This window comes from Zootoca vivipara, chromosome 3 (genome assembly GCF_963506605.1).
Source record: "Zootoca vivipara chromosome 3, rZooViv1.1, whole genome shotgun sequence".
NCBI classification, from domain to species: Eukaryota; Metazoa; Chordata; class Lepidosauria; order Squamata; family Lacertidae; genus Zootoca; species Zootoca vivipara.
In genome coordinates, this window is record NC_083278.1 from 11721588 (window position 1) to 11749435 (window position 27848).

The window sequence follows — 27848 nt, forward strand, 5'->3', positions numbered from 1 at the left end:
GTGCAGATGTAAGTTAATGGGCGTTAAGGATTAGCTATTAGTTCCATTTTAGAGGTGACTGGGTCATTGGGATCCTCGAGTACCTGAGGGTGAACAGCATAAGCCAAAAGGCATTTAAGCTGAAGTTGTTGAGTTGAGTTGAAAAGTTGAATACAGTGGTACCTTGGTTTGCAAACGCCTTGGAATTCGAACAACTTGGAACCCAAATGCTGCAAACCCTGAAGTGTTCCGGTTTGCAAACTTCCTTCGGAAGCCAAATGTGCTCCGTTTTGAGTGTTACGCTTCCGATTTGAGTGCCACACTTCCGATTTGAGAGCCACACTTCTGTTTTGAGAGTTTACACTGACGATTTGAGCATTTTGAGTGCCACACTTCTGATTTGAGTGCCACACTTCTGTTTTGAGTGTTACGCTGAGGTCTGTCTGTTTTTGCTATTTATTTTGCATTTTTGCGTTTGCAGCTTTTTGTTTTGTTTTTGTGACTGTGTGGAACCCAGTTCAGCTACTGATTGATTGATTGTGTGACTGCATTGTTTATTGCTTTCATTTTATGGATCAATGGTCTCGTTAGATAGTAAAATTCATGTTAAATTGCTGTTTTAGGGGTTGTTTTTAAAAGTCTGGAATGGATTAATGCATTTGGCATTGCTTTCTATGGGAAAGTGCTCCTTGGTTTTGGAACGCTTTGGTTTTGGAACAGACTTCCAGAATGGATTAAGTTTGAGAACAAAAGTACTACTGTAGATGATTCTGGAAGGTAACTTCCTGTCGCTTAAGGGTTGGAATTCTCACATTTCCATCTTCATGTAGCACTTGGATTATAAAAGTGTGATTGCATGCTTAGAACTATCCTAATATACTAGTATACTAGAATTTATAGGGTAAACTGTTTGCCAGTTTCTAACAAGCAGCTCTGTGGCCAAGATTCCCTGGAGGAAGTGTCTGGGTGGTACTGCTTTAGACGGCAAGTGGGAGTGAGTCTGATGTGATGGAATGCTTCTCCATGCAAAAGAAACTTCCCTCGGCCGAACTAGCACATCAGGGGAGAATGCCAGGGCCTTCTTCCTCATGTGCTAGATCTTAAAGGAGAGGAGAGTTTCTTTAAAAGAGACATTTCTAACATGCCACCCCGCCTACGCTGTGAAGTGGTGAGTTCACGTAGAACTATGCCACTTTTAGTGAGAACCAGGGATTTTTTTCTCTTATATTAAGCAGACCAGGGTGTTCACGATGGAAAATTCATGCTTTGTAGCCTCTCGCATGATACCTTCTTCAACTGCAGTTGGCCAAACACATTTTTAAAGTTAAAACTTCCCGTTAATAGTCGACCTCCTGGGACACTGAAGCACCACATTATGGTAACATATTGTTGTTGTGTTAACACGTTGTTCCATTGATTAGCGCATGGGAACATCCCTGTGGACATGTTACAACTCCCAGTGCTCACGCAGGAGGCCAATTCAATTACTTCTGTAAGTGGAATTTGCGCAAATACTTAATAACGGGATTGCTACTTGCGATAATGTCTCCCCACTCCCTCACACCTATTGGATAGCGAAAACTGGTTGCTCTGAGGGTAGAGCCATAGGGTTGGTTTTCATCTCCTTCTTAATCAAGTTCCATCAAGTACCCTGATGATCTTGCTTAAAGCCAAACTTGCATTCTGCTAACTTGTATTCTGGAATTGTTTTCATCCTGGAATAGGTAAGGGAAAAGCGTTGGGTTGGAGGAGGAAAGTATTTTAGGTTGGTGATGCAGAACAGCTGAGTAAATGAATGGATGTGTTTTGAAATATCATGACTTCCACGCTGAGGGGAAAACAGCATTTTCAGGGGACGATAGGAAGATGTGGGACCAATCTCTCATCTGACAAGCCGCCTCTAGAAGAGCCACACCTGTGTGTGTTTTAATCAGGGATTGTTTTCGGGCAGAACTTGCCCTGAGTTCTGCCTCCTCTCAGGTGGGCACTATTGCCATTATAAGCGAGCAAGGGAAGTGTTCACGGTGAATTTCAGCACCTCTTTTTCTTAAAAAAACAAAACAAAACCCCAGCAGTGGTTTTAATCAAGCAAACGTGGGTTTAGGAACCCAGGCTTCTCAAGATAATGGATACCAACAGTTGGGTAGAAGGGGTAGGAATTGTTATCATAGTTAAACTGGTTAACTGTGCTGTGGAAAGCATTCTGAGGAGACTGCAGAGTATAATTAGGAGAATTGTTTTAATTAAAGAAAATAACAGAAGTTACATTAATTCTACAAAAAGTTACAAAAGCATGACCCATCCTGTGACCCACCCACCGGGGTACTGAGAGAAGTACACAGACCTCCTTATAATGTATCAGATTGCTGACACACCTTAATTCACACAAACTTAACATCACCTGCTGTACTGCCTCACAACTGCAAAACTAGGTCATGACATTTACTTCTGGCTTTTAAAGAGATACACATTCTTGTGAAACAGTAATCAACCTAAACCATTCAACAGGAATATGAGGGGGCTAAGGCCAGCAGAGCTCCCAGACCCTTTGCTTTAAAAGAAAAAAAAAGGGGGGGGGAGTCAAATCAGGTATTCCTGATGAAAGCTAGAGCACAAAATATGGGCCTAGCCTTTTCTGTGGTGGCTCCCCATTTGTGAAATGCTATCCCCAGAGATGCTTGCTGGGTGCTGTAGTGACTTGTCACTTGAGAGCCATCCTGACATGTCTTTAGGCGCTAGGCAAAAACATTCCTCTTTACCTAGGCCTTCAGCTGTTAAATAATCTCTGGCCTGTTAAAGGTGTGTGTGAGGTGGGGGCTGGTATAATGATATTATTATTATTATTATTATTATTATTATTATTATTATTATTATTATTAATAATACTGGGCTTTGCTTTATGATTTTACGATGATGCCCTGTAAAATATGTTTTTAACATTAGGCACTGCCCTGAGATCTTTCAGTATTATTATTATTTATTGAATTTGTATACCTCCCTAGACCTGGAGGTCTCAGGGCGGCTCACAGAACAAAATAAAGAGTGGTGTATAAATCAAATGGAAGAATAATAACAATACTACTGCTTTGGGGCTCAGTAGGCCGCACCATTGCTAAGGGCAGTAAGTCACTGTTGCTAAGCAACCACAGGAAGGAATGTTGACACCTGAGACTGGGGAGGAGGCTCCTGTCAGAGCAGCAGCAGCAAGTAGAAGAAGCTGGCCAGAGGAAGTATACTGGGGTACGTTAGTTGAAGCACTTTCCTGCCGTCAACTTTACTTCATTCACTCAGGCTGCTTAGCAGTGCTGCTGTTTCACACCATAACAGAAATGTTTGCAAAAGGTGAAATATGTGTGTTTTAGTTTGTGTGTGTGAGTGGGGTGGGTGGGTGTTTTGGATCAGGTTAGCCATGACCCCCCCCCATCTCCCCCCATCTACTTCTCTTCTCTTTCTTCCCAATGTCTCAACAAATGAAACCGATTTGTAAAAATGTTATGAGAGACATTGCATATATTTCTGTAAATCAAGAAAATCTTTATGTGTGTGTGTGTGTTAACTAACAAAGCTGAGACCAGAAGAAGAAATTTAGGACAACTTGGATGTCAAGGAAATGATTTAATAATTTATCTGTAACATTAGGGATGATTCACGCATCACCTCTCCAACCCGGATTAGTTTATGTGCACGTGAAAAGTGTTTTGCATGTGGAGGAGGGGGGATGCAGGTAACTTTAAGCCTCGAGGAAAGCCCTTGCATTTGTTGCAACATGTTCTGCTTGGAAAAAACAGACGCCAGCAGTGCTTGGGAGGAGCCAGTTGTCCAATTCCCCGTTGCTTAGCTTGTCAGGTTGTACTTGGAGTGCTTACATGAAGCAGACCATGTACAAACAGCACTCTGCGGGACCTGGCAAACCCAACTGCCATCTGCCTTCATCCTCTGTGTCTTTTGCAATATACCGGTACTGTAAATGGTTCAGGCTGCAGCTTCTTAGAAACCGGAGGCTTGAAAATAGATATTTGGGCAAACACGTTCATGCAAATTATCCAGTCATTAGTGTGAGAGAGCTGGGGAAACCCCTTCTTCCAGCATACCTCTGGTTCCTCCCTCCCCCTCCAGAATCAATAATAATAAACCCCAACCATCACACCAAAACAGCAGCCCTTGGTCCCCTGACTGGGTCCGGCTGTCCCACTGAAAAAAGGAGGTAGTGACCCAGGACTGTGGCCCAAGACATTGGGCTGCCTGAGATGGAGGACAGTATGCCCCACCCCCTTTCAGTCCATACACTGATTGGCAGTTAAATCTGCCACTTGAACACTAGCAGTGGGACACCAAGAGCTTGTCCAGCTGTAGCAGGCTTACTTAGGGTTAGGTTAGGGGTACAGAGCAGTCTACCTGGCACACACAGCCCTGTCCTTTAGCACCTCAGTGCTGCTTGCTGCCCCTCAGAAAGTGTGCCAGTGTGGTGCAGCTGTTTGTTTGTTTGTTTATTAAATTTCTATACCACCCTTCATCTGAAGACCACAGGACGGTTTGCAATATATAAGCACAAAATGCCTAAGCTCTGTGAGAAGAGGCATGTTTTTGCCTGGTGCCTAAAGAGATGTAACCTCACGTAAAGATAAGGTGCCAGGCGAGACTCCCTGGGGAAAGCATTCCACAAACGGGGAGCCACCACAGAAAAGGCCTGTGTTGCCACCCTCCAGACTTCTCATGGAGGAGCCACACGAAGAAGGGGCTCAGAAGATGATTTCAGCGTCTGGGTTGATTCACATGGGGAGAGACAGTTCTTAAGAATGTTGGACCAGGACCTGGGAGATCTGGGTTCAAATCCCCACTCGGCCATGAAGCTCACTAGGTAATATTGAGCCAGCCACAGCCTCTCAGCAGCACCTGCTTCACAAGATTGCTGTTGTGCCAACCCAAGTGGCTTCTGAGGTCGGGTGACATTTTGCTTTTTGCCTTGGGCAGTATTGTGATGGTCCTGGCTGACTTCTACAGGATGAAAAAGCTTGATACTTCTGAAAGCAGGAAGAGCAGTGCAATGAACTATTGGCTATGATTGCCTGGGTTTGCCATTTCCATTTTAAAAGGGCAGAACTCCATTTGGGGAGATAGCTAGCAAAGCAGTCTTTTCAATTATTCTGTGTATTTCCATGTCTCGTTCCTAGAATAGAGCACTTTGATCTTCCCAATTTCTATCCTTTTCCCAATCGCTCTTAAATACTGGTGGGAGAATGAGGATTCTTCAGACTACCCGGTGAGGTGTAAATTAGAATTTCTTTCCTCCCTGGACTATCAAATAGTCCAATCCTTGGGGTGACAAATTCGAATCAATAAAGAACTGAAATCTTATTTTAGAGTGAGTTTCCCCTGATGTGCTTTTCATAAACCTCCACCTCCTGTAGTTTGTTCTACTACTAGGATATTGACTGATGAAGAGGTGGGTGGTGACTTTTCAACCACTCTTGACAGCCTTTTCCTATTAAAGGGGTTGGACTCAAGCTCCCCAAGAGATTCTTTTGCCAGTGGGTCAATTCTTGTTTTCTGTTTATTTGTTTTCTGACAACAAGTGCTGGAGAGCAATGGAGGATGTCTCTGTGCTTCTTAGGCTCACTGGGCAATGGAACTTTCTGTAGAGATGGCAAGCAAATAGAACTCACCTCCATGGGGCTGACAGCTTTTAAGAATTAGTTTTTTTTACAAATTTCTGAATTCAGAGTGTTTTTCAGTTGCACTAATTTCCCCAGCATTGAATCTTCTGTACCTAACTGTACGCAAAAATGCTCTATTGCAGGACACGCTGCTGGTACACATTTATTTTCATTTTATAGACAACTGGCCGACCTCAATCGCATTTTTAGAAGCTGAACCTGTGAATTGGGGACAAGCCAAATAAATTCAAAACTGTGTTTGTACTAATTGCCTCAGAAAACATTGGTTCCTATTTGTTTTTCATACTAAGTGAGCCAAAATAAGAGTGAGCAACCTGGGAGGTTAATTAGAATAATTATAAATTTTGCTGCTTGGAGCTCTTTTTAATTTTATGAGCCTCTCCTGGTCACTCCTAGGATGGTAGTGGAAGGGAAACACAGAGTAGTAGGATTCCAGGATGTGTGTGCCCGTCTCCTCGTCCCCAGAGCAGGAGCAATGTCATCATTTTCCAGAGCACCAGGAAAACTGATGGACCGTCTTTGCTCTGATACATAACTGAAGTGATGATGAGGTTTTCAGGATTTTTGTTTTGTTTTGGTGACTTGTTAGCATAGAGCAAGGCAGAGAAATAAGGAGAATAATAAAGTAGGGGCTGCATACTTCTCTCCTTTTCTTTGATGGGCGTCTTACTTCAGGCTGACACTCTCCTCTTTGCAGGATTTATTTGCATTTCTAATTAAAAGCCATCAGGTGGCTGAAGATCTTTTACTAATGCTCAGTGCATTTTTTTACAAGTTAAAACTGCAGCAGAAAGTGAGCAGCACCGAGATCCTAGAAAAATATGCACAGGTTTGCCAGCAGTTGTGATAATACATTTAATTAGTATGGTAAGTCCTGCTGCCTTTGCTCAGTGCGTTTGTGTGTGCACATCACAATGGACTAATATGGCTGCCTGCATTTTGGGATTCTTTGTTGGGGTTTCTAGATCCTCGTTGAGAATATGTGATTTCCAGAGGATTACGGTGAGCCCACCCCTGCATTTCACGGCTCAGTTAACGTGGTTCTAAAATCTGGCAGCTCATCCCAGCTCATGAAACATGGTTCTAAAATCCAGCAGTTGTGAAATGGTTGTTTCATATAATTGGCAGCAGGATTTGTAGGAAAAGCAGGAGGGGCAGAATGTAGAATGGTGATGTGTATGAAGGAAACATCTGAAAATGCTTAAGTAACATGTTGTATACTTCAAGGGAGGCTGAGAGTTAATGACAGAGAGGCTCCTACTTGTGTGGAAATATTCTCAGAAAACAAACTCTAAAATAGATGGAGCAAGTCGGACATCACAGATTTGAGACAGCATCCCCTGGAGGGAAGCAAACTTAAAATGCATGGCTTTGCAATGTGCTCAGCCATTGCAGTTGTCCTCTGATCTTGTCCAGCAATTGAGAGGAGTTAGAATAATGTGTTTGTGTTGCAAGGCCTGCTCACATTTTGAAGGGGTGGCAACGGTGGAATTAAGCGACTGTGTTTTGGTTGGCACTGGGGGTACCTACAGTAGGACTTAAAATAAATACTGGCAAGTGTTATCTTCAGCATTACGTAGGATGGGGGAAGGACGAGGCCAGTAAACTCTGCTGTTGTCCTGGTGTGCTTTAAGGGCACCTTTCTATTCCACCAGCTTTGTCTAATGAATTACCCAAACTCCTGTATAAATGAGAAAGGCATGCACATAAAATGAATGGCAATTTATGAATACTTCCTTCTGCTAGGGTGGTATATTTAGGCATGCGTGAAGAGCTTTGCAATGTGTTAATACTGTGTCCTTTCTTTCTTCGGCAGGATTCCACCAATGTGACATCAGTTTTTGTCCGAACAGACCCACATGGATTTTTCTTGTATTGGACAGACCAAAATAAGGTAGATATACATTGAAGTACTTCAGCTCCCTCTTTGTGGTGGCTTCTTTTTCTGACCAAATACCTTTTCTGCCATATTTTTTTAACCCTGATGTCTTTTTTTTAAAGGATGTGTGTGTGTGTGTGTGAATTTAAGCCAGTCCACATATAAAGATTCACACTTAATTCATTACCTAAATCACACTTCCTCAAATTTTGCAAACCAAAGCACAGCAATTCTTCAAAAGTCACACTTTCCTGAATATTGCAATGCAGTTCTCCAGCCAAGTAATGTGTGCAAAAATGCAAATGCTAAGGTAAAGTGTACATAGGAACACATGCCCTAGTGAAAGAAACATACAAAAATATTAGGGAAAATTGCATTGCAGAACAGTAGGAAAAAATGTATACAAAAAAATGTATATCTTAGGAAAATTTTGCACTACAGCACTGATAAATTTTCATGAGGACATTTTTTCTTTTTTAACAAATTCACAAGCTGATGTGGAATGTGGGGGACTGAGTTTAAATTTGGAAAAATAAGAAACTGAGAGAATGTGAAACTGAAATTCACCCATACCCATAGCTGCCAAGTTTTCTCTTTTCTCGCGAGGAAGCCTATTCAGCATAAGGGAATTTCCCTTTAAAAAAGGGAGAACTTGGCAGCTATGCCCATACCTAGTGAGAACTCTGGACCATTTCCACAGAGTGTGGCCATGTTTTCTAAATACTTCTCAGTTCTTCTTGATAGGAACCTGGAAAAAAAGTCTCATTGACTTTTGAAGATTGAAAGCAGTGAGAAAGGAAGAGCATTGTTGATGAACATTTATATGAAAGTCTTCAACTATTTATATAGTCTGGTATTTTGTGTTTCCTTGTTCCTGTAAAAAAACAAAACAGTAGTACAGTGGTACCTCGGGTTACAGGCGCTTCTGGTTATAGACGCTTCAGGTTACAGACTCCGCTAACCCAGAAATAGTACCTCAGGTTAAGAACTCTGCTTCAGGATGAGAACAGAAATCGTGTGGCGGCAGCAGTGGGAGCAGGGCCGTCTTAAGTATATCTGGCGCACCGGCGCCGTGGTGCAACGGATCTCTCTGGCGCCCCCCGCCCCGTTTCCCAGAGCGGCGGGCGGATGCAGCACGGTGCCCCCGTGGCGCCCTGCACCACCCAGCCTGGCCATAGGGCCCGTCCTGAATGGGAGGCCCCATTAGCTAAAGTGGCGCTTCAGGTTAAGAACAGTTTCATGTTAAGAATGGACCTCCAGAACGAATTAAGTTCTTAACCCGAGGTACCACTGTACGTATATTGAAATGATGCTCTAGCAGGGTGTCTGGTTGCGGACATGATCTGTTCCGGGGTGCCATTTGCACCCCGAAAAGTCTGCAACCAGAGCGGTGCTTCTGCGCACACGTGAAGAGCGCTTTTGCACATGCGTGGTGCATGCAGAACGCTTCTGCGCATGCGCGCGCAGCAAGACCCGGAAGTAAACACTTCCGGGTTTTCCACATTCACAAGATGAAAAGACGCATCCTGAAGCAGACGCAACATGAGGTATGACTGTAGTATTGTTTCTATATTCCTGACAAATGCTTAATTGCCTATAGCTTTTAAAAAGAGCATTAGTTCAAGATCATTTGAATTGGACTATCACTGTGTGATTAAAACCCAATATCTAAGGGTCAGGAAGGATATTTCTCTTCAGCTTATAATGATGGTTTTAGAAACATTTGCCAAAATGTATCCTGAAAGGCTTTGTTTAGAAAAACAAAAATAGATCAGCTGCCTGAAAGCTTTGTTTAGAAACTTGAGTGTTTGTTTACGATCAATGCTGACAGCTATTGAAAGATTAGTTGCAAAAAGAACTTGTAGGAAGAACTTGTGCTAATGCCAGAGCTTGCTTATAATGTTACTTACTGCAGGGGAGTGGTTAGAAGATGTAGGAAAGGCAGCTTGTCAAAAATATTCATCCATGGTTGGTTCTAAGCTAGCACTATGTATCTGAAGGAGGGGTAGGCAAATCTGAGTTAAGAAACATTATCTGTTTTCTCCCCTTGCCTAAAATAAAACAATTTCACAGCTGGGCAAACAAAGGCTGAGGTTTTATCAAAAGGGGATGGAATGTTCTGGAGATGCAGAATTAACTTCTACACCTTCAGTTTGGTGTCTCCCTAAAGCTAAGTAAGAGTGACAACAGAATGACAAAACCTTGGAAACTGAAGACAATGGTACAAACTTGACATTGACCCAATGGCTATAATTTCTGAGTTTCCAGTACTAGTATTTATCATGTGTGGAGAATTGGAAGATCTTAGCATGCAACAATATGCACCTTCATGTCTGAATGCGATGGATTTCTTATTGCAGTTAATGAGCCTATCTCATAATTGCCTTCTTGCTCAAAATAAGAACTAAAATACATGAAGATGGGGAGAACTCCAAAGTATGCAATAAAGCAAATCTGCAAATGGCTCTTCCCATGTTTCTTTTGTGTTGTGGTTGTTGTTGTTGTTGTTGTTGTTTAGTCGTTTAGTCGTGTCCGACTCTTTGTGACCCCAAATATACAGCCTTGTCGTACTCCTCTCCCAATTTTGAACCATATCCAGTTCTAACTGTAGCTTCTTGTCCCACATAGAGATTTCTCAGGAGACAGATGAGGTGATCAGGCACTCCCCTTTCTTTAAGAACTTGCCATAGTTTGCTGTGGTCGACACAGTCAAATGCTTCTGCGTAGTCAATGAAACAGAAGTAGATGTTTTTCTGGAACTCTCTAGCTTTCTCCATAATCCAGCACATGTTTGCAGTTTGGTCTCTGGTTCCTCTGCCTCTTCGAAATCCAGCTTGCACTTCTGGGAGTTCTCAGTCCACATACTGGTTCAAATCCTCATTTAGCCATGGAGCTCACTCGGTGACCTTGGGCCTGTCACTGCCTCTCAGCCTCACCTACCTCGCAGGGTTGTGGTGGGGATTCACTGAGGAGAGGGAGAACTGTGTACACCACTTTGAGCAGAAAAAGTGGGATATACAGTGGTACCTCAGTTTAAGTACACAGTTGGTTCCGGAAGTCTGTACTTAACCTGAAGCGTACTTAACCTGAAGCGAACTTTCCCATTAAAAGTAATGGAAAGTGGATTAATCCATTCCAGATGGTCTGCGGCGTACTTAAACTGAAGCGTACTTAACCTGAAGCGAACTTTCCCATTGAAAATAATGGAAAGTGGATTAATCCATTCCAGACGGGTCCGTGGAGTACTCAACCTGAAGCGTACTTTCCCATTGAAAGTAATGAAAAGTGGATTAATCCGTTCCAGACGGGTCTGCGGAGTACTTAAACTGAAAGTACTCAAACCGAGGCGTACTTAAACCGAGGCATGACTGTAAATGCAATAAATAAATAAGATGCTTATCAACAGGATAGTTTGATTCTCAAAGAATAAACAATAATACACAAGTAGCTGCTTTCTTAACTTGATGACGGTCCAAAGAATATGGAGTTTGATTTCCAGCTTCACTAAGCATCACTATGCCCATGTGAGGGGCATACCAGGAAGCTGGGAGCATCAACTACCACACACATGTTACCTCCTAGCCTCTTTCAGCTCAGGCTCATTGTTAGTGGGATAATATGTTCATGGGCATTTGTTCCATCACAGGTAAGAGAACTTCCTCCTGATAGGTTGGCTTGGTGAATTAAAGGTGATAGGAGGAGGGGTGCTATATTAATAAACGGATGCACGTTTTAATAGGCTCCGAATAAAAAGGCATTTGCTATTTTGCTAAGCAGATTCTCGTTTTAGTTGTTGCTGCACTCTGATATACATATATTTTAAATAATTTTTATTAAGGGTTTTCTTGGTTTACAAGGATATGTGCAATGTCTCTCTTAGCATTTTTACATATCAGTTTCATTTGTTGAGACATTGGTGAGGAGAGGGGAAGGAAAGTAGATGGGGGGAGGGTGGGGTGGGGTGACAATGTTTCTATTTTGCTTAATAGGTGTGTGTGGGGGGGGGGTTCTGTCAGCGTCGCTCATGTAGGTTCTCTACTGTTCACTTGTTTTCTTTTGATGGTGAGATATGTTGGGGTTGGCCTAGGATATGGTTGTTCCTTTGTGGTTGGCTGTGGTGGTCTTTGTTTTGTGTGTGAGTGGGGTGGGTTAGTGCTTTGGGTCAGGTTAACCATATTGGCTGGCTGCACTCTGATATTAAAGGAAATCTTTAAAATGGCCTTTCCTTCTGATGGGCTACTGGGTGAGCTGAAAAACATGCTCAGAAAAGTGATTTGTATTCCACAGTAAAAATTAGTTTTTCCCTCTGTGGATTTATGGAGCCAGCAGCCTGATTGACCTTGGGCTAAAAGTTCTGTGCAATATTTCTTGCACTTGTTATTGTTGATGTTGTTAAAATCCTGGGGTAGGTTTTTTGAGGGTTGATTTTCACCCATCCCTGTGGTTTAAGTGCTTTGGGCTATTTCTTACACAGTTTTGTCTCATTTGGGACCAAGGGCTCTTGAAATGACCGGAAAGAACTCACAGTGTGCTGGAATAATGAGAAAAGCAAAATCAAGCAAAAATACAGGGCAGACAGTAGAAATTGTTTATTGCTTGCATAACTATATCCTTTGAATTTCAGATTTTGCTTACAGATAAAGCCATTTATGGAGCTATGAGTTTGATCAGCAGCTCTTGAACTAATGTGTGGATTGGAAATTAAGTTATTCAGTGGGCTTTTCAGTTCCTACATATTCTGACATGGATCTTGCCTTTGCAAAACATATCAAAATGGTATTTGTAAATAAAAAAATAGCTTCAGAAATGAATATTTTGTTCAGTATTTAAATGGAAAAAAATGTGTGGATTAAATAAAGAAAGCACATTGATGCAGCAAATGAAAAGGAACATATTTATGAGTTAATTAATGCTTGTGAAATTGACACAGGCTGGGAACAGACCAGTTTGCCCATCTTGAGTTGCAGTACCAAAGAGCATCAACATGAGCATCACTAGCGCATATGCAAAACACCACACATTTTAATGTCTGCAATAATGTCTGTAATAATTTCTAACAAAAGAAATGAACAGGCAGGTTTAAATGGATAGTAAAATAATTGCTCATACGCTACAGCAGCCATATTTAATATTTAGAACAGCATGCCAGTGTCCTTGTAATTCTTGGTGCTGTCTAATCTGTCTAATAATTTTCTGAGATGGGAGTAGCATGGAGAAGTGAACTGACACATATTTTTCATAAAAGTTGTCAAGGAACATTCATGCGTACTTCCTGAACAAGCAGGTTTTGATGCTGGTCTTTAAATCAGACTTTGATATCCATTACCTCCCTGCCCCTGAGGCATGGCTTGTGCAGAGAGAGGTCTGCATTCCACAGTATGAAGTGGATGAGCTAGAACTTGAACAAGCCACTCTGATCTTTGGCCAAGCAAGTTTTTGCTACAGCTCAATGAATCCATTGAAGATACCCTTTTAGTACAAGCCATGTAATAGTGTATCTTTGTGGGATCACCTGGAATAGCCTTTCCAAGCTTGATACCCTCCAGATGCTTTGGGATGCAACTCCCATTAGCCCAAGCCAGCATGGCCAGTGATCAGGAATGATGGGAGTTGTAGTCCAGCAGCTAATGTAGGGCCAAAGGTTCCCCACCCTTGCTTTAAGTTGTACAGGATGAAATCTGTGGATTTATGAAGAAGAGTGTCTTTTGGACTGGGAGTGATGTTCAGAATTTACAATGGAAGGAATTTATACAGTGCACAAAATGCTTGTCCTGAGCCCATCTGCATTTTGGGTTCATAACTCTGTATCTGTTAGCTTAAAACCAGGATAATGTTTTTTAGTAATTAATAGTTAGAATCAGAGTCTGATTATGGCCTCTTTGCTCATGCAAAAACTGTCATGACCCAGTAGTGACTACAGGGACTTGACAGTATAGGTTACATTTTATTTATAACCACTCACCCAGGAACATCCATATGACTCAGGTTCTAAAAATGTGCCGTAATGAGCCTGTGTTCAGAATAAGCAGCTGTAGGCTTCCTAGTAAGCAACTTACTGGTGGAAAATCTGGATGATACACAATCACAATGCAGGCTTAATGCCTAGAACACAGCAACATTCTGCTGATTGTTCATAGAACCCAAAAGGAATGTTTTGCCTTAAATTCAGGCCACAATTTATGTAAGATGGTCCACCGTGATCACTGGCGGAGGAAGGTGGGTGGGTGGGTGGGACTGTTCCAGGTGTCATCCCTAAGCGGGGGTGACATTTGGTGCTCCGCCCGCCCGTGACTTGTGTTGATGTTTTTATGACCGTGGTGCTATAAAGTTCATTAGTGGGTCATAAAACACTTGTGGACCCACGCTGCCAAGTTGCAATGGTGCCCAGCCACGTTCCCGCTGTGCCAGTTTAAAATCCTCTTCTTGTATCTAGCAGAGTTACTGCGCAACTGGAACCAGATAGCAGTTTGCCGGTGTCTTCAAGAAAACAAGCACACTGTAGCTTCAAAGACTAACTTAAACTTTATTTACTGAAGCTTAACATAATACATCTAAACCAACTGAACTAAGCTGCATTTTAGCAGCACTCTTATCTCTTAACACTCCTCTCACCTAACTTTCTGCTCTCATGCTCCGACTCAAACTTCACACAGACAGAGAGAGAGAGCATTCTCTTCAGAGCATGATTTATGACTACACGGCAATTAGCAATCAGCGCGCAGCTGTGGGCTAGCACCCAGAGAAATAAGAACGCCTGAGAGGGTTTTTTAACTCCTTGCTGTCCAGAATCCCAACACCCCCTCTCGTTCGCAATGTCCTGGGTGCGATTTCAACATCCACTCTATCCCATGTTCAACATTTCACAGAACTTATTGTGCTTTTCAAAAGTCAATGGCTTGGTAAACCCGTCAGCAAGGTTTTCCTGACTAGAACAATATCTGAGCCTGATTACATTTGCTCTTACACTTTCACATACATTTTTGAAGCGTATATCCAAGTGTTTTGTTTGTGCTTTAAATTGGCCTGAATCTGCCAATTTTAGGCATGCTTGATTGTCTTCCCATACTGTTACAGGCAGGAAACAATTCTCACATATCTCCCTGACCAGACATGTGTAGAATTCCAGTTCTCTGCACACACCCGAAAGAGCGCTGAATTCTGCCTCAGTTGATGACAAAGCAATGAGGCTTTGACGCTTTGAACGCCAGCCAACCACTGAACCTCCAAACTTTACCACCATTCCGGAGATTGACTTCCTGTCAGAGGTATTGGCCCAATCCGCGTCAGCCCAGCACTGAAGCTGTGTATCACCCTGAGCGGATAATTTTAGGCTGAACTCCTTGGTCTGTTGTAAATACCTAAGGACCCTTTTTATACCATTCCAGGCCACAGTAGAGGGTTTTGAAGCCTCTCGGCTCAGGAGATTGACCGCAAATGCTATGTCGGGTCTACTCCATTGGGACAGATAAAGCAGACTTCCCAAAGCAGATTGGAACACCTCCTGGTTCTCAAATTCTGGTTTTTTCTCTAACTGGATGTCTTTGAGAAAACACACTTCCATTGGTGTTCTCACACCCTTACAATCTGTCATTTTGAACTTTTGCAGTAATTGCTCTATTTTTGCCTTTTTGCTTAGTAAAAAACTGCCATCATGTTCTCTTTGGATCTGAACTCACAGGACCTAGTTCTTTGAGTCTGAAGTGCTGCTTCAGCTGCCTAGCAAACTCCTGCACCTGTTTGTTTGTCTGGGCAACAAGAATAATGTCATCAACGAACACAAGAGCTAGTTCCTGCTGCGGGCCTGACCCTTTCAGGTACAGGCAGCTGTCTGCCAGACTCTTTTGAAACCCTAGCTTGTTCAGAGCTTCATGGAGACATTGGTTCCAATTTCTGGCCGATTGTTTCAAGCCATAAATGGAACGGTGCAGTCTCCATACCAGTCCCGGCCTATCGCCCTCGAATCCAGGCGGAGGTTGCATATAAATCTCCTCTTGCAGTGGGGAGTTCAAATATGCCACATCAATGTCAAAATGTGTGACCTCTGAACCTCTCTGCGCTGCAACTGTTAGGAGCAACCTCATTGTCTCACTTCTAGCTGTGGGCGCATACACCTGAGAATAATGGACCCCAGGTCGCTGGCTGAAGCCTCTGGCCACCAATCTTGCCTTATATTGTGGCTCTCCACCTGGGGTAGGTTTTAACCTGTACACCCAGCGACAGCCCACTGCCTGCTGGCCAGCCGGCAGGGTTGTGAGTGTGTAAACCCCCAGAGATTCCATGGAACCAATCTCCTTTTCCATGGCTTGTTGCCACTTGCAGAACTCTGCCTGAGGCAATGTCTGCACCTCTGCGAAGCTTTCTGGTTCACACTGTGCAAACCCTGCGTATATATTGGCCATTGAAAAACGATCAGGAGGTTTTCCTTTGGTGGTGCGCTTAGATCGTCTTGGCACCTCAACCAACTCCTCCTCTGACCCAGACGCACCTGTACCGGACTCTGCCTGTGAGTCTGACATACCAGGTGAACCACCACGTGACCTGCTTCTCTTGCCACGTCCCCCTGGACTGGCTCTGGCTGATGGTGACAAGGGAGACCTGTTGCGCTTCTGCCTGCCAGGCCTTGCCTGCGGCGAAGAGAACGGACTCCTGCGGTCTGGCTTCACCTCCCTGTCTGGGCTTGCCCCCTCTGACTTGACACTCTGAACCACATCCTCAGCAGGTTCACTGCCACCAGTTCCATCAGCGTTTTTCTCTGCTGAATCTAAACCACTGATCCAGCTTCTAAGTACCTCAGGGTTTGCGTGAATTCTGGTCCAGCCACTCTGTTCGCAAAATTCAGCATTTCGGCTGATTGTCACCTTGGACCGATCACCCCCTGGGTTAATAAACCTCCAGGCCTTGGATCCTGGCTCGTATCCGCAAAAAATCATTTTTCGTGATCTTGGGCCACCCTTCCTGCGCAACGGCCTGGGGATCAATACCCATGCTTCTGCGCCAAATGTTCTGAAATAATGTACTTTAGGCTTTCTGCCGTGAAGCATAAAATACGGCGTGTTTCCTACCACTGAGTTGAACGTCCGGTTCAACGTGAACGCTGCGGCCTTTACAGCTTCTGCCCAATAGCACCTTGGTAGCCCTGAGTCAAACAGTAGAGCTTCCATTGCTTCCTGAAGCACCCTGTTTTTCCGCTCTGAAACTCCATTCTGCTGGGGGGAGTAAGGAGCTGTCATCCTATGCTTGATTCCTTTTGCCCGGAAAAACCCCTGCAAACTAGAGGCCAAGAACTCCGCACCTCTGTCTGTCTGAAACGATTTGACTTGGGTGTCAAATTCCAGCTCAATTGCAATTACCCACTCTCTTATTTCATTGGCTGCCTGACTTTTGTCTTTAAGCGTAAAAACCCAAGACATTCTAGAGAAATCGTCCGTTAGACACAAAATGTAACAGGAATTCCCCATACTAGCCACCGGCATCGGCCCACAAAGATCTGCGTGGACAAGCTCAAATGCTTGCTTCGCCACTCTATCAGATTTTGGAAAACTGGCCGTGTGGACTTTAGATTTCATGCAAGCTCTACACTCCAGGAACTTAGAGCAGTCCTTCATATTGCAGCCAATGGCGCAATCCACCTGCTTGCGCACATACCGCCAGTTTGCATGTGAAAAACGTCGGTGCCATAAATGAAGGCATTTGTCATGTGCGGGAATGTTAGCGCACCTGGCTTCTGCTTTTTCAGACTTAGCATCGCCCACCTCAGCAACTTGCGCCCCCTTTGAGGCACCACTGTCTGTTTCCAGCACGTACAGACCCTTGCGGCCTTGTACCTGGACTAACTGCTCACCATCCTTGGAGATGGTACAGACCTGGTTCCCAAACTGCACCTGAAAACCAGCCTGGTCTAAAGCATAAACAGACAATAACCCACATTCCATGCCATCCAGTACATATACATCAATATCAGATTTTAAACAGGGCATAAACCTAACAGCAACTTTTGTAATGCCTCTCTTTGTAGCATCAGCTAAGGTGACTGTAGTCCCAGCTGGAATTTTCCTGCAATTTTTCATCTGGTCACTAGGTGGGGCTAGGTGACTACTCGCGCCACTGTCAATTATCCAGCGTTGTTTACAGTTGGTTTTGGCCTGTCCAACAAAAGCATATGCAGCTGTCCTTTGATGTGTTCCAGCACCGCTGCCTCTGCCCCGACGCATCTGGCCTCTTCCAGGACGTGCTCTTCTCCTTATCTCCCAGTTACCATGGAGATTTGCCTTGGGGCAATTTCTCTGCAGGTGTTGCTCAGAGTTACACACATAGCACCTCTTAGCTTCAAACGCATGCACAAAGTTCTCAGCTACTTCTGCACCCCCACGCCTGGGTGCTGGGCAACCTCCCTTCGCAGCTTTCTCTTTCTCTCTTAGCCTTTTGTTCTGATGATCCTCCAATCTGCCTGTCACATAATTTAGATCAAGCTGATCTTGAGGCATGGCTTCCAACGTGAGAGAAAGTGTCTCATAGCTGGGGTCTAAAGAACTCAACAAAATGTAGACTTTCTGCTGCTCTGTAAAGGGTATCTGTAGTTGCCTCAGTTTATTAAACAATGCCAGCATCTGGGATATATGCTGCTTTACGCAGCCCCCTGGCTCCAAACGCAAATCAAACAGCTGCCGGGTAACGTGAATCCTGGCCCCTGCTGTATCACGCTGATATACGCGTTGCAGAGCCTCCCAGATCTCATGGGCGTTCGTGGCCTGGTCTATGTGCACCATCTGGGATTCATCAATTCCCATGGTTAAATAAGCGACAGTTCTCTGGTCCTCCCTCAGCTCTGCAGCCGCAGTAGCTGGAGGTGCTTGTGCGGGTGGACCCTGTGTACGTGCCCAAAGCCCTTTAGCCACTAAAAAAACCTCCATCTTCTTAGACCAGTCCACCCAATTACTCCCCATCAGTCTTGGGAATGGCACCACGAAAGTTTCCTGAGCCTCAGCCATCTTTCCCCCTGGGGCTGGTGATACTCACACTACTGCCGCTGCACTGTTCTCTCCAGCTTCCAGCTCTCAGCATTCAGCTCCCAGCTCCGGAAAATGGCTTGCTTTCACCAGCGAGTTTCTACTGCCCTGTGCCTTAACAGCATGCACAGGCAGGCCTCCAGCTGGGCTTCTCTAAGCTACCGGCTCTTGAAGACACTCCGACCTCCTGTCCTGGCAATCCATCACCTCAGGACGCGCTGCCATCAAAGCGTTGCTATCTTTCCGTGTGCTGGCATAAACAACCATAACCTGTTGATGTTTTTATGACCGTGGTGCTATAAAGTTCATTAGTGGGTCATAAAACACTTGTGGACCCACGCTGCCAAGTTGCAATGGTGCCCAGCCACGTTCCCGCTGTGCCAGTTTAAAATCCTCTTCTTGTATCTAGCAGAGTTACTGCGCAACTGGAACCAGATAGCAGTTTGCCGGTGTCTTCAAGAAAACAAGCACACTGTAGCTTCAAAGACTAACTTAAACTTTATTTACTGAAGCTTAACATAATACATCTAAACCAACTGAACTAAGCTGCATTTTAGCAGCACTCTTATCTCTTAACACTCCTCTCACCTAACTTTCTGCTCTCATGCTCCGACTCAAACTTCACACAGACAGAGAGAGAGAGCATTCTCTTCAGAGCATGATTTATGACTACACGGCAATTAGCAATCAGCGCGCAGCTGTGGGCTAGCACCCAGAGAAATAAGAACGCCTGAGAGGGTTTTTTAACTCCTTGCTGTCCAGAATCCCAACAACTTGGACTCCCACGCCTACTGCGAGCCATCGGGGAAAGGGGCGGGGCTAGCTGCTGCGCCGCTTTGCTGGTTCCTTCCTCTCCCCTTCCCGCTCGCCCTTCCCGTCCTCTCCCCTACCCGCCTGCCTCCTCCAGCCAGGAGCGCGGCACAGTATCTCCTCCCTTCCCTTGATGGCTGGCAGTAGGCACGGGAGTCATGGGCAGGCGGTGCGCCGTTGCCCCATGCTCCCAGCTGGAGGAGACAGGCAGGCACGTGAGAGGACGGGAAGGAGGCAGGTAGTGATCACGGCGGACCATCTTTCATAAATTGGAGATTGCACCTGCATAAAGCCAACCTCTCCTCCAACCTTTTCATGCCTCTTCTGGTTCTGGGAGACCAGGGGGGAGAGGAGCTTGTTGCAGCAGGAGGGGGAGATACTCATGACTCTTCACCGGGTTGACTCATCTCTCCCTCCTGGCCTCCATCCTCCCCTGCTTCAGCTTCTGTCTCTTTTTCTGGTCTTCTCTCTGCCACAGAATCTCCCAGGTCACTAAGCTTTGTTGTCTATTCAGCTTCCAACATGGTCTCCTCCCAGTCTTCTCCCACACTGGGAGCCAGTGTGGTATAGTGGTTAAGAGTGGTGGACTCGTAATCTGGTGAACAAGGGTTCACTTCCCCGCTCCTCCACATGCAGCTGCTGGGTGACCTTGGGCTAGTCACACTTCTCTCTGAAGCTTAGGGTAGTGATAAAGCAGGATATCAAATCCAAACTCCTCTTCCTCTCCTTCTCCTTCTCCTTCTCCTTCTCCTTCTCCTTCTCCTTCTCCTTCTCCTTCTCCTTCTCCTTCTCCTCCTCCTCCTCCTCCTCCTCCTCCTCCTCCTCCTCCTCCCTCTGACCACTCATTGTTGTCCCACCACGAATCCCAGAGCTTTCTTCCCCTGGGGATTCCCCAACTGGTTCTTCCCACCATTCCTCTGCGTCCAACCAGTCAATGACATTTGGCAAATAGCTGACTTGTCAGAGACCTGGAGGTAGGTAGTACTGCAAACTGCCCATGACATCTGCAGTACGGTAAATCCTTTTCTTTTGTCCTGTCTTTGACTCTGGTAAAGCATTTGTATGTGGGTTTCTGTATCACTTTAAACTGTTCTTGGGAGGGATGTCTTTGCAGTGTGGTGATCGACATTGTGTACATAGTTTCTCGAGCACTAACTGGACAGTACTTATGGCATTACAGGTGATGAGTAACAGATCTCTCTTCCAGCTTCCCATTTCCCTAGAGCTGCAGTCAACGTTTCTAGTGGATTATTTAGTAGGCAATCATAGCCTGTTTCAACAGGTGAAGTTAGGGAGCAGGTCCTCCACAAAATCATGCTGGCAGTCTGGCATGACCTCAGGCAGGGTTGAATCCTGTGCATCTGTTAAGGAAGTAAGCACCACCAGCCTTTATGATCTTACCAATAAAAGCATTGTCAAACAGTGCAGTTTCTAGGATGATGTGAAAGTGGGGGAAGCAAACAGGAGTGCTTAACAGAAAGAGAACAGAGGCAAGAATGTAGCCGTTGCATAGGGAACAGAGAGCCAAGTCAGTTTTGGAACCAGAACAGGGAATTCAAAGAGGCAAATATTTAGTGAAGCAATGGCAAGGGAGGAGGGACTTCCTTTTCTCCAGCCAAATCTTGGCGTGCCAGCCTCTAGATTCACGACAACTTGCTTGAGTAAAGAATCTTCTTTCTCCTCTGCCTAGAGCTGATCCTGAAATAAGTGGGATTTCCCCATGACCCCTAATTGCTGACCTCCTCGGAGGCTGTAGGAAAGTTGTACACTAGCCAGATGTGTGCTAAACAAAGATACATGCTAGACCCAACTTTACCCTTTGTGTAGCAGTTGACTCCACTTCACACATGCACAAGGAGGTGACAATAGAGGTCAATAACAGATGCTATACTTCCTCTGTCTTGTCAGACAGTTCACAGCTCAATAGTTTTCTGTGGTTTCACCCTCTGTCTGTCTTGGCAGAAGCAAAATGTACTCCTCCCCTGATGAAGTGAGGTGAATTTAACTTAGGAGACACCAAGACATGCCTATGCCTCTAGCCATCTCTTGAATTACTAAGGAAGGGAGTGAGTAATGACTCTTGCATGCTATAGATATCAATGTAGTAAACAGATGTTTACCCACTGTGCCTGTGACATGTTATGTGATCCAAAGTTTTGAAGGTGTTGTTGGATTTGTCGATTAAGTAAGCGGTTTGTGAGAGACTCTGCATATCCCTGTGATGTATTAATGGGAGTCACTTACCATTCCTGTATCTTGTGTAGTAAGCCAAGAGTGGCTGGGGAGACCCAGTCGGATGGGCGAGGTTTAAATAATAAATTATTATTATTAGAAATTATTATTATTATAAACCATGTTGGTTTGACTTCTCCCATATTAAAGCATGCTGCTGCAGGTAGTGACAAGCTAAATTTGAAGAGAAAACTGTTAAACTCTTCAACTTGCCTGATTGTAAATGGTGTATGCCCAAGCGCTATGAACAGAAGCAGAGGGAGTGAGGACACCTTTCTGGTGTTCACATTGTAAGGACAGCATGTAGACCAGGCATAGGCAAACTCCGGCCCTCCAGATGTTTGGGACTACAGTTCCCATCACCCCTAGCTAACAGGACCAGTGGTCAGAAATGATGGGAACTGTAGTCCAAAACATCTGGAGGGCTGGAGTTTGCCTATGCCTGATGTAGACAAACCCCTTGTATTTGTCTCAGAGTGACCTAGCTGGCATTAAGCCATGTCAAGTAGAATGATGGCAAAGAATTGCCTAGGACCGTGGACGTGGATCATTAAAATATCTGAATAATTTTATGACATAACTTGCAAGCTTTCAGTTAAGTAGTATGTTAGCATAAGTACTTACTTCATAAGTAACAATTGTGGTATTGTGTCCTAGCTCAATGTTGCATTTGTATGAGGGCTTGCTCCATTTCAGCAAGCTGTATTTTGGACCAGTGGCTTTTGATGACAAGTGTTAGGTTAGGTTTGCAAGTGACTAGAATAGTGGCATGTGGTAGGGAAGGAAACTCCCTCAACAAAGTTCAGATTGCAGCAGAGAGAGAAATCTCTGTGCATTCGGACTTGTGTAATTAAATGTTAGGGCAAAAGAATGAAGCCCACTGCAGCTTGACTGCGCGGTGTGCTAAATACATTGGGTCATGATGATGGGGAAGTTTTTAGAGAATGAAATTAGCAGTTACAAGAAAATTGCGCTTGCACAAGTTGATACAAGAAAGGCTTTCCATTATAATGCGGAAGCAAATAACGAAATGTAGATAAGTGTGGAGTTCTATTCTACTTCAAGCACTCATTTTTTTTTAAAAAAATAATGAGTTCAATCGAAGCATATGAGTTCTGCAAAGCCTTGGTTAAACTCAGTGCTTTTAAGGAACAGCTTTAATACAAAACTCAAAGAACCTTGTAATTTCTTGCTTTGTAAGAAAATAATAATAATTGCCATGATTTTCCATGTGAGGCAAGACTAAATTCTGTGTAATGGGTTGTGTGCTACTATTAAGAATACAAAAGAAACAAATTACCATAAAATGGAACTTTTACCAGGTGGGTCCTCCTTTGTAACAAAACAGAATGCAAGGTGTACAATCAGAGAGCTTTTTTTATGAAAAGAAATTTGGGGTTAGCATGGTCTTACTAAGGATAAAAACCAGTTGGTCCCTAGGTAAGGAAGTGTTGTTCTGCTTTAAAAACAGCTATTGCATTCCTCAGGTTACTTGAAGGCAGCAACACAATGGAGAGGCAAACTGAATAGGTTTGCACACATGCATGGAACGGAATACTTGACTGGATGCCAGAGGGTGGCTTCAAATTGGTATCTTGATGTTCTCAGAGTTCAGCAAACTCACATGTTCAGGACTTAGCCGGAAACACCTATCAAAAGGAAAAGGTGGAATGTATAAGAATGGTCTTGCTGGAGCAGACCAACACCTTTCTAGTCCAACTTTCTGGCTCCAGCAGTAGACTGTGGGATGCTCCCAGCAACTCACAAGCAAGACATGAAGGCAACAACCATCCCCTGTTTGCTTTAAGTACCCAGTACCCAAAAGTTCTGCTGACTATTCAGGCATCAGGAAATCTTGGAACTCCAGATACTTATATCACCCTCAGGCTGCCTTTCATTTTGCAGTATTTGTATAAAGCTAGGCAAAGCAGATTAGATTCAAACAGAACTAGGGGTGTGAGATACGGAGAGCTGCCTTTCAAGTCTGCTTAGCTATGAAATATTTTGCCCAGGTATGCCAAGGTGGTGTGCAAACAAATACCGTACATTTTTAGAAACAGAATTGGTACTTATGGGGGAATTCCTGCTCGTGGTAAGCGCACTGATTTCCACAGCAGTTCTAATCTGTAGTCTAGGGGAAAAGAGCCCCCCATCCCAAAGGCTAAGCAGGACTGCTGCAGTAGGCATGGGCAAATTTGCCTGTGACAGCTGCAACATTTGTTGACTCATGAGATGAACAACATCATGGACAATGTGTGTGTGTGTGTGTGGGAGATGTGTTGGTAACAGGCATGGACATGTTCTAGGATGCATTGTTATGTTGTACATGAAAGGTTATATGTATAGGCTTAAGTATCCATGCAAAAAAGTAGAAAAGTGGCAATGGGAGCAAAATCCAGTTGACTACATGTTTCTGTTGACTGTTGTAGTCAATTTTCATAAGTACCCCAGCTTGGCAGGACTAGTGGAAGCAGCTGTGGTTTGGCTAATAGTGCAATAAAAAGCCATGCAGTCCTTGGGGAAAGGGAATAAGAAGTGCCAAGCAATGGAGCATACAGGCAGTTGAAGAGTCACTGCCTCTGCTCAGCAGCTCATCTGAGCCACAGTTCATATCCCTGGCTCTTCTCTTTCTCTGTCTACCCTTGAGCTATAGAATAGAGTCTGTAGGGAAAGGAGAACATGTCATTGGAATGGATAGAAGCAGACCCAATGATATATGTATTATGTGAGCACTTGTGATCCTTCTGGATTGACAACCGGGATTGAAACGTTATGAATGAACCTATACTAGGCCTTTCCCACTCTGCCTGTCTTCTGTGTGAGAGGCTACTCCTTGGGGCACTGTAGTTTTGTGGAACTGGATCTCTTGTAGGAAGCTGGAGTCAGTTGTCATTTTATATAGCAATTTAGTTCAGCCACATTTTGTGTGTCCATTACACTCCTGAGTTCTTGCTTGCTGTATATGTGTGTGTATCACCTTCTCCCTTTAAGAATGAATTGTTTGTTTGCTGTGTGTATATGTTCCCGAGAAAAACTGATGTGTAGCCTAAGAGCATGTCAGGAGCAGGCGTCAGGAGTAAATCACATGGAGTAAGTGAAGTTAACTCTTCATCAGAAGAAGCAGGATCTGCTGAGGAGTGCCAGGCCTAATGAGCACAGCAACTCATAGGTCTTGGCCCTATGAGGCAGTTGTGGAGGGTGAAGCTCCACGCCTTCCTGCAGCTGCCTAAATCTCCTCCTAACCCAGGTCCTTTCCAAGCAATCTGAGACTCTGTCAACATGTATGTCTTTGCTCTTTCCTCTTCATACCTCTTCTGGTCCTGGGAGACCGGGGGGGGGGCAGGGGAACTTGTCACAGGAGGAGGGGGAGACACCCCGGCTTCACCAGCCAGATTCATCTCTGCCTCTTGGCCTCCTCTCCTGGTTCCGCCTCTGATTCTGGACTTCTCTCCCTGCTCTCTAAATTCTGTTATCTCTTCAGCTTCTGATACATCCTCCTTCCAGGTTTCTTCCTTCTCCTCTGACCACTCTTTGTCATCCCACTACCAATCCCCAGACTCTGAACATTGTCCCTTGGTGGTTCCCCAGCTGGTGCTTCTATGTCCATCCAGTCCATGACAGAGCAGTTGTTGTAGAAAATATAATGATAATAATCTGTATTGCCCTGGACTGTCATCATAGGATAGTGATGCCATAGTTTCACTGTGCCTTTCACTTCTCATGGTACTTTCTATGGGCTGGCTTTACACTTTTGAATGTTCATAATGTGGTCATCTTCAGAGGGGAGTGTCTACTGACAGTGTTAAAATGGGAGCTTCCCCAGAGGGAATAGTTGCTCATTAGCATGTTGAGATGCCAGCACAACTAAAGCAACCTAATGCCCAGCACTTAGCATTGAAATAAATATGAAGCCAAAATAATGCATGATTAAGACCAGGCATCCCCAAACTTCAGCCCTCCAGATGTTTTGGACTACAATTCCCATCTTCCCCGACCACTTGTCCTGTTAGCTAGGGACCATGGGAGTTGTAGGCCAAAACATCTGGAGGGCCGCAGTTTGGGGATGCCTGATTAAGACTGATCAATATTGGGAGCATCATGAATCTATGGAAACTACCTATGCAACTTTGTGCTTTCTAGGTTGGTAGATAATAACCCGGGGAAGCCAGACAGAGAGCGAAGAACAAGCCCCGCAAACTCCAAATTCCAAATGGCATTTAGCCTCCTAAAATGCATGGCACATTCCATATAAGGGATAAAGCCACTGTGGAAAAAAATGACCTGTGACAGATGCTGCTGTTGCTCTATAGTGACAGCCTGTATAGCTGTGAGCTGGCATACACAGTCCCATGTAAAGCAGGTGTTGGCTGTGATAGTGAATGAATATGAGGTTTGCACTGTATCGTTTGACTTTATTACATCCATAAATCAGCCTGGCATGAGTAATCATTAGCTGTATCACCAGTGCTTTCCTCCCATAAGGTATCTACTACTTCTGGTTTCTGCAGGTGAAGAATGAAGCATAATTTAGCGGTGGGTAATGTTTGACAGCTACACTGTGCACACACATATAAAGACTGCGGCTGCTCAGTTTAAACATTAGCTCAGCCTGTTAGAGTAGCTGGATGGAACAATTGCTGAATTTGGCACTACAGTATATGTATATAGTAAATAAACTGTTTCTCCTTGAATGCAGAAAGGCATTCTTTTCTGTTTCAGATCACTTAGTGTCTTGATCTATGTGGCTTTTGAGGGTCAACAAATATGGAGCTGTGTGTTCAGCAAAAAGTTAATTTAGTGACTGTGTCTTTGGCAAATTGCAAATTAAGTTTTATTACCTTTCAAGGAATTGCTTGAGAGTGGTGCAGTGAGTTTCAATTCTAGGTTCTGTCCAACACTTCTTTTCTGGGGGAACTCACCATGAAGTTTGTTTGTATATTGCCCACCCAGTTGCCATGCCACCCTCCCCCCTCGGGCAGTGGCTAAATGTAAAATGTAAGCCCAACCAGACAATTACCTGGATTAGAAATGGCTGCAACTTTATTACAGATATAGGTGGATTTTTGACTCAGGCATTGGGTGCATATCTGTTCCATGGCTCCCACCGACAAAAAATAATTATTATTTAATTTAAGAAAAGTGAGGGAACTCAGTTTCCCCAAGTTCCTGCTCAAAAAAGCCCCTGGTTCTGTTCTGTCGTTTCTTAATCCACCAATCACATAGTGAAACACACTAGCTTGAAACAAATTAGGCAGCCATCTTTGATGATTTGCTCTTGAATTAAAAGGTGGCTTCTAAGTAAAATACAGTTGCAGTGAATGTCTCCATTCAGCTCAATTTAGTAAAGTTGGAGGTAATACTAGAATTTGAGCTGTAAATAGAATTAGAATTTAATGAGCTTAGCCAATAGTTTTTGTTTTAAAATAGAGTCCTAGTTGATGTCAATATTGGGTAAGGGAGACATTTTTTTTCCTGTTGGCCTTTGTGTTGACTATTTGTATTTGTTCCCTGTTTACTGTGAAACTAAAGGTATGTTTTGTGTATTGTGCTCTTATCTAGCTTGTTGCTCATATCGTTGACTGGGCCCTTCTGTATTGTGTATGCTGAAACTGTTCATGGTTTCATTTGATGCCAAATTCAGCTTGATGCTTGGATTGGGTTAACCACCCTCAAGTTATTTTCAGCACTGTGTCCCTCATATTAGGCACGCAAGTATGGCTTTGCCAGCATTGAAATTCAGCTTCTTGTCCCGATTGTAATGTCCTGGGAATCTTGGGTGTTTATTTTTTTAAAGGAAAAACCTGTTTTGCTAGCCAACATGGTTATGGAAAGAAACTTGGTTGTGTGCCAACTGCATTATTCAAGATTAAAATGAAATGCAGTCTTAAGCAGACCTTCCAGCAATCAATAGGCATTACAAAGCATAGGTCCCTTATTCTGTCTGCTGTCCTCTGCAGTGCTAGCTTGTTTTCAATGCTTTGTTTGTGCTTATCCCACCAGCAACCATACAGTTTTCCTTTCATGAGCTGCTTTGGCCTGTCTGCTGGAATTCTGCCAGAATCTTCTTGGAGGCAAGATTGAGTGGGGTTGAATGTATGTGCAATGCAAGGGGGGGGGGGCAGAAGATGTAAGCATTGTAACCTCTTCTTTTGTCACTCAGTATCACTCCCCTGAAGATTGCACCAACTATGAGATGACCTTTTTTGTGCTTGTGCTACACTGTGCTAAAATACAGTTTGATTTAGCATATAATCTGAACCCTTGGCC

The 27848-nt window shown here is 44.1% G+C and overlaps 1 protein-coding gene across 6 annotated transcripts in view; it reads left to right on the plus strand.

Annotated features, from left to right (window-relative positions):
• Positions 1–27848, plus strand: part of PLCB1 (phospholipase C beta 1) — a 441431-nt gene that overhangs the window by 17043 nt on the left and 396540 nt on the right. For 5 of the 6 annotated variants that reach the window (XM_060272415.1, XM_060272414.1, XM_035110112.2 and 2 more), the window contains exon 2: positions 7471–7548. In XM_060272415.1, coding sequence (XP_060128398.1) covers positions 7471–7548 — 78 coding nt within the window. Of the gene's footprint in view, positions 1–3158; positions 3220–7470; positions 7549–27848 lie in introns of those variants that run through there. The other variant, XM_060272418.1, reaches the window with a different exon arrangement.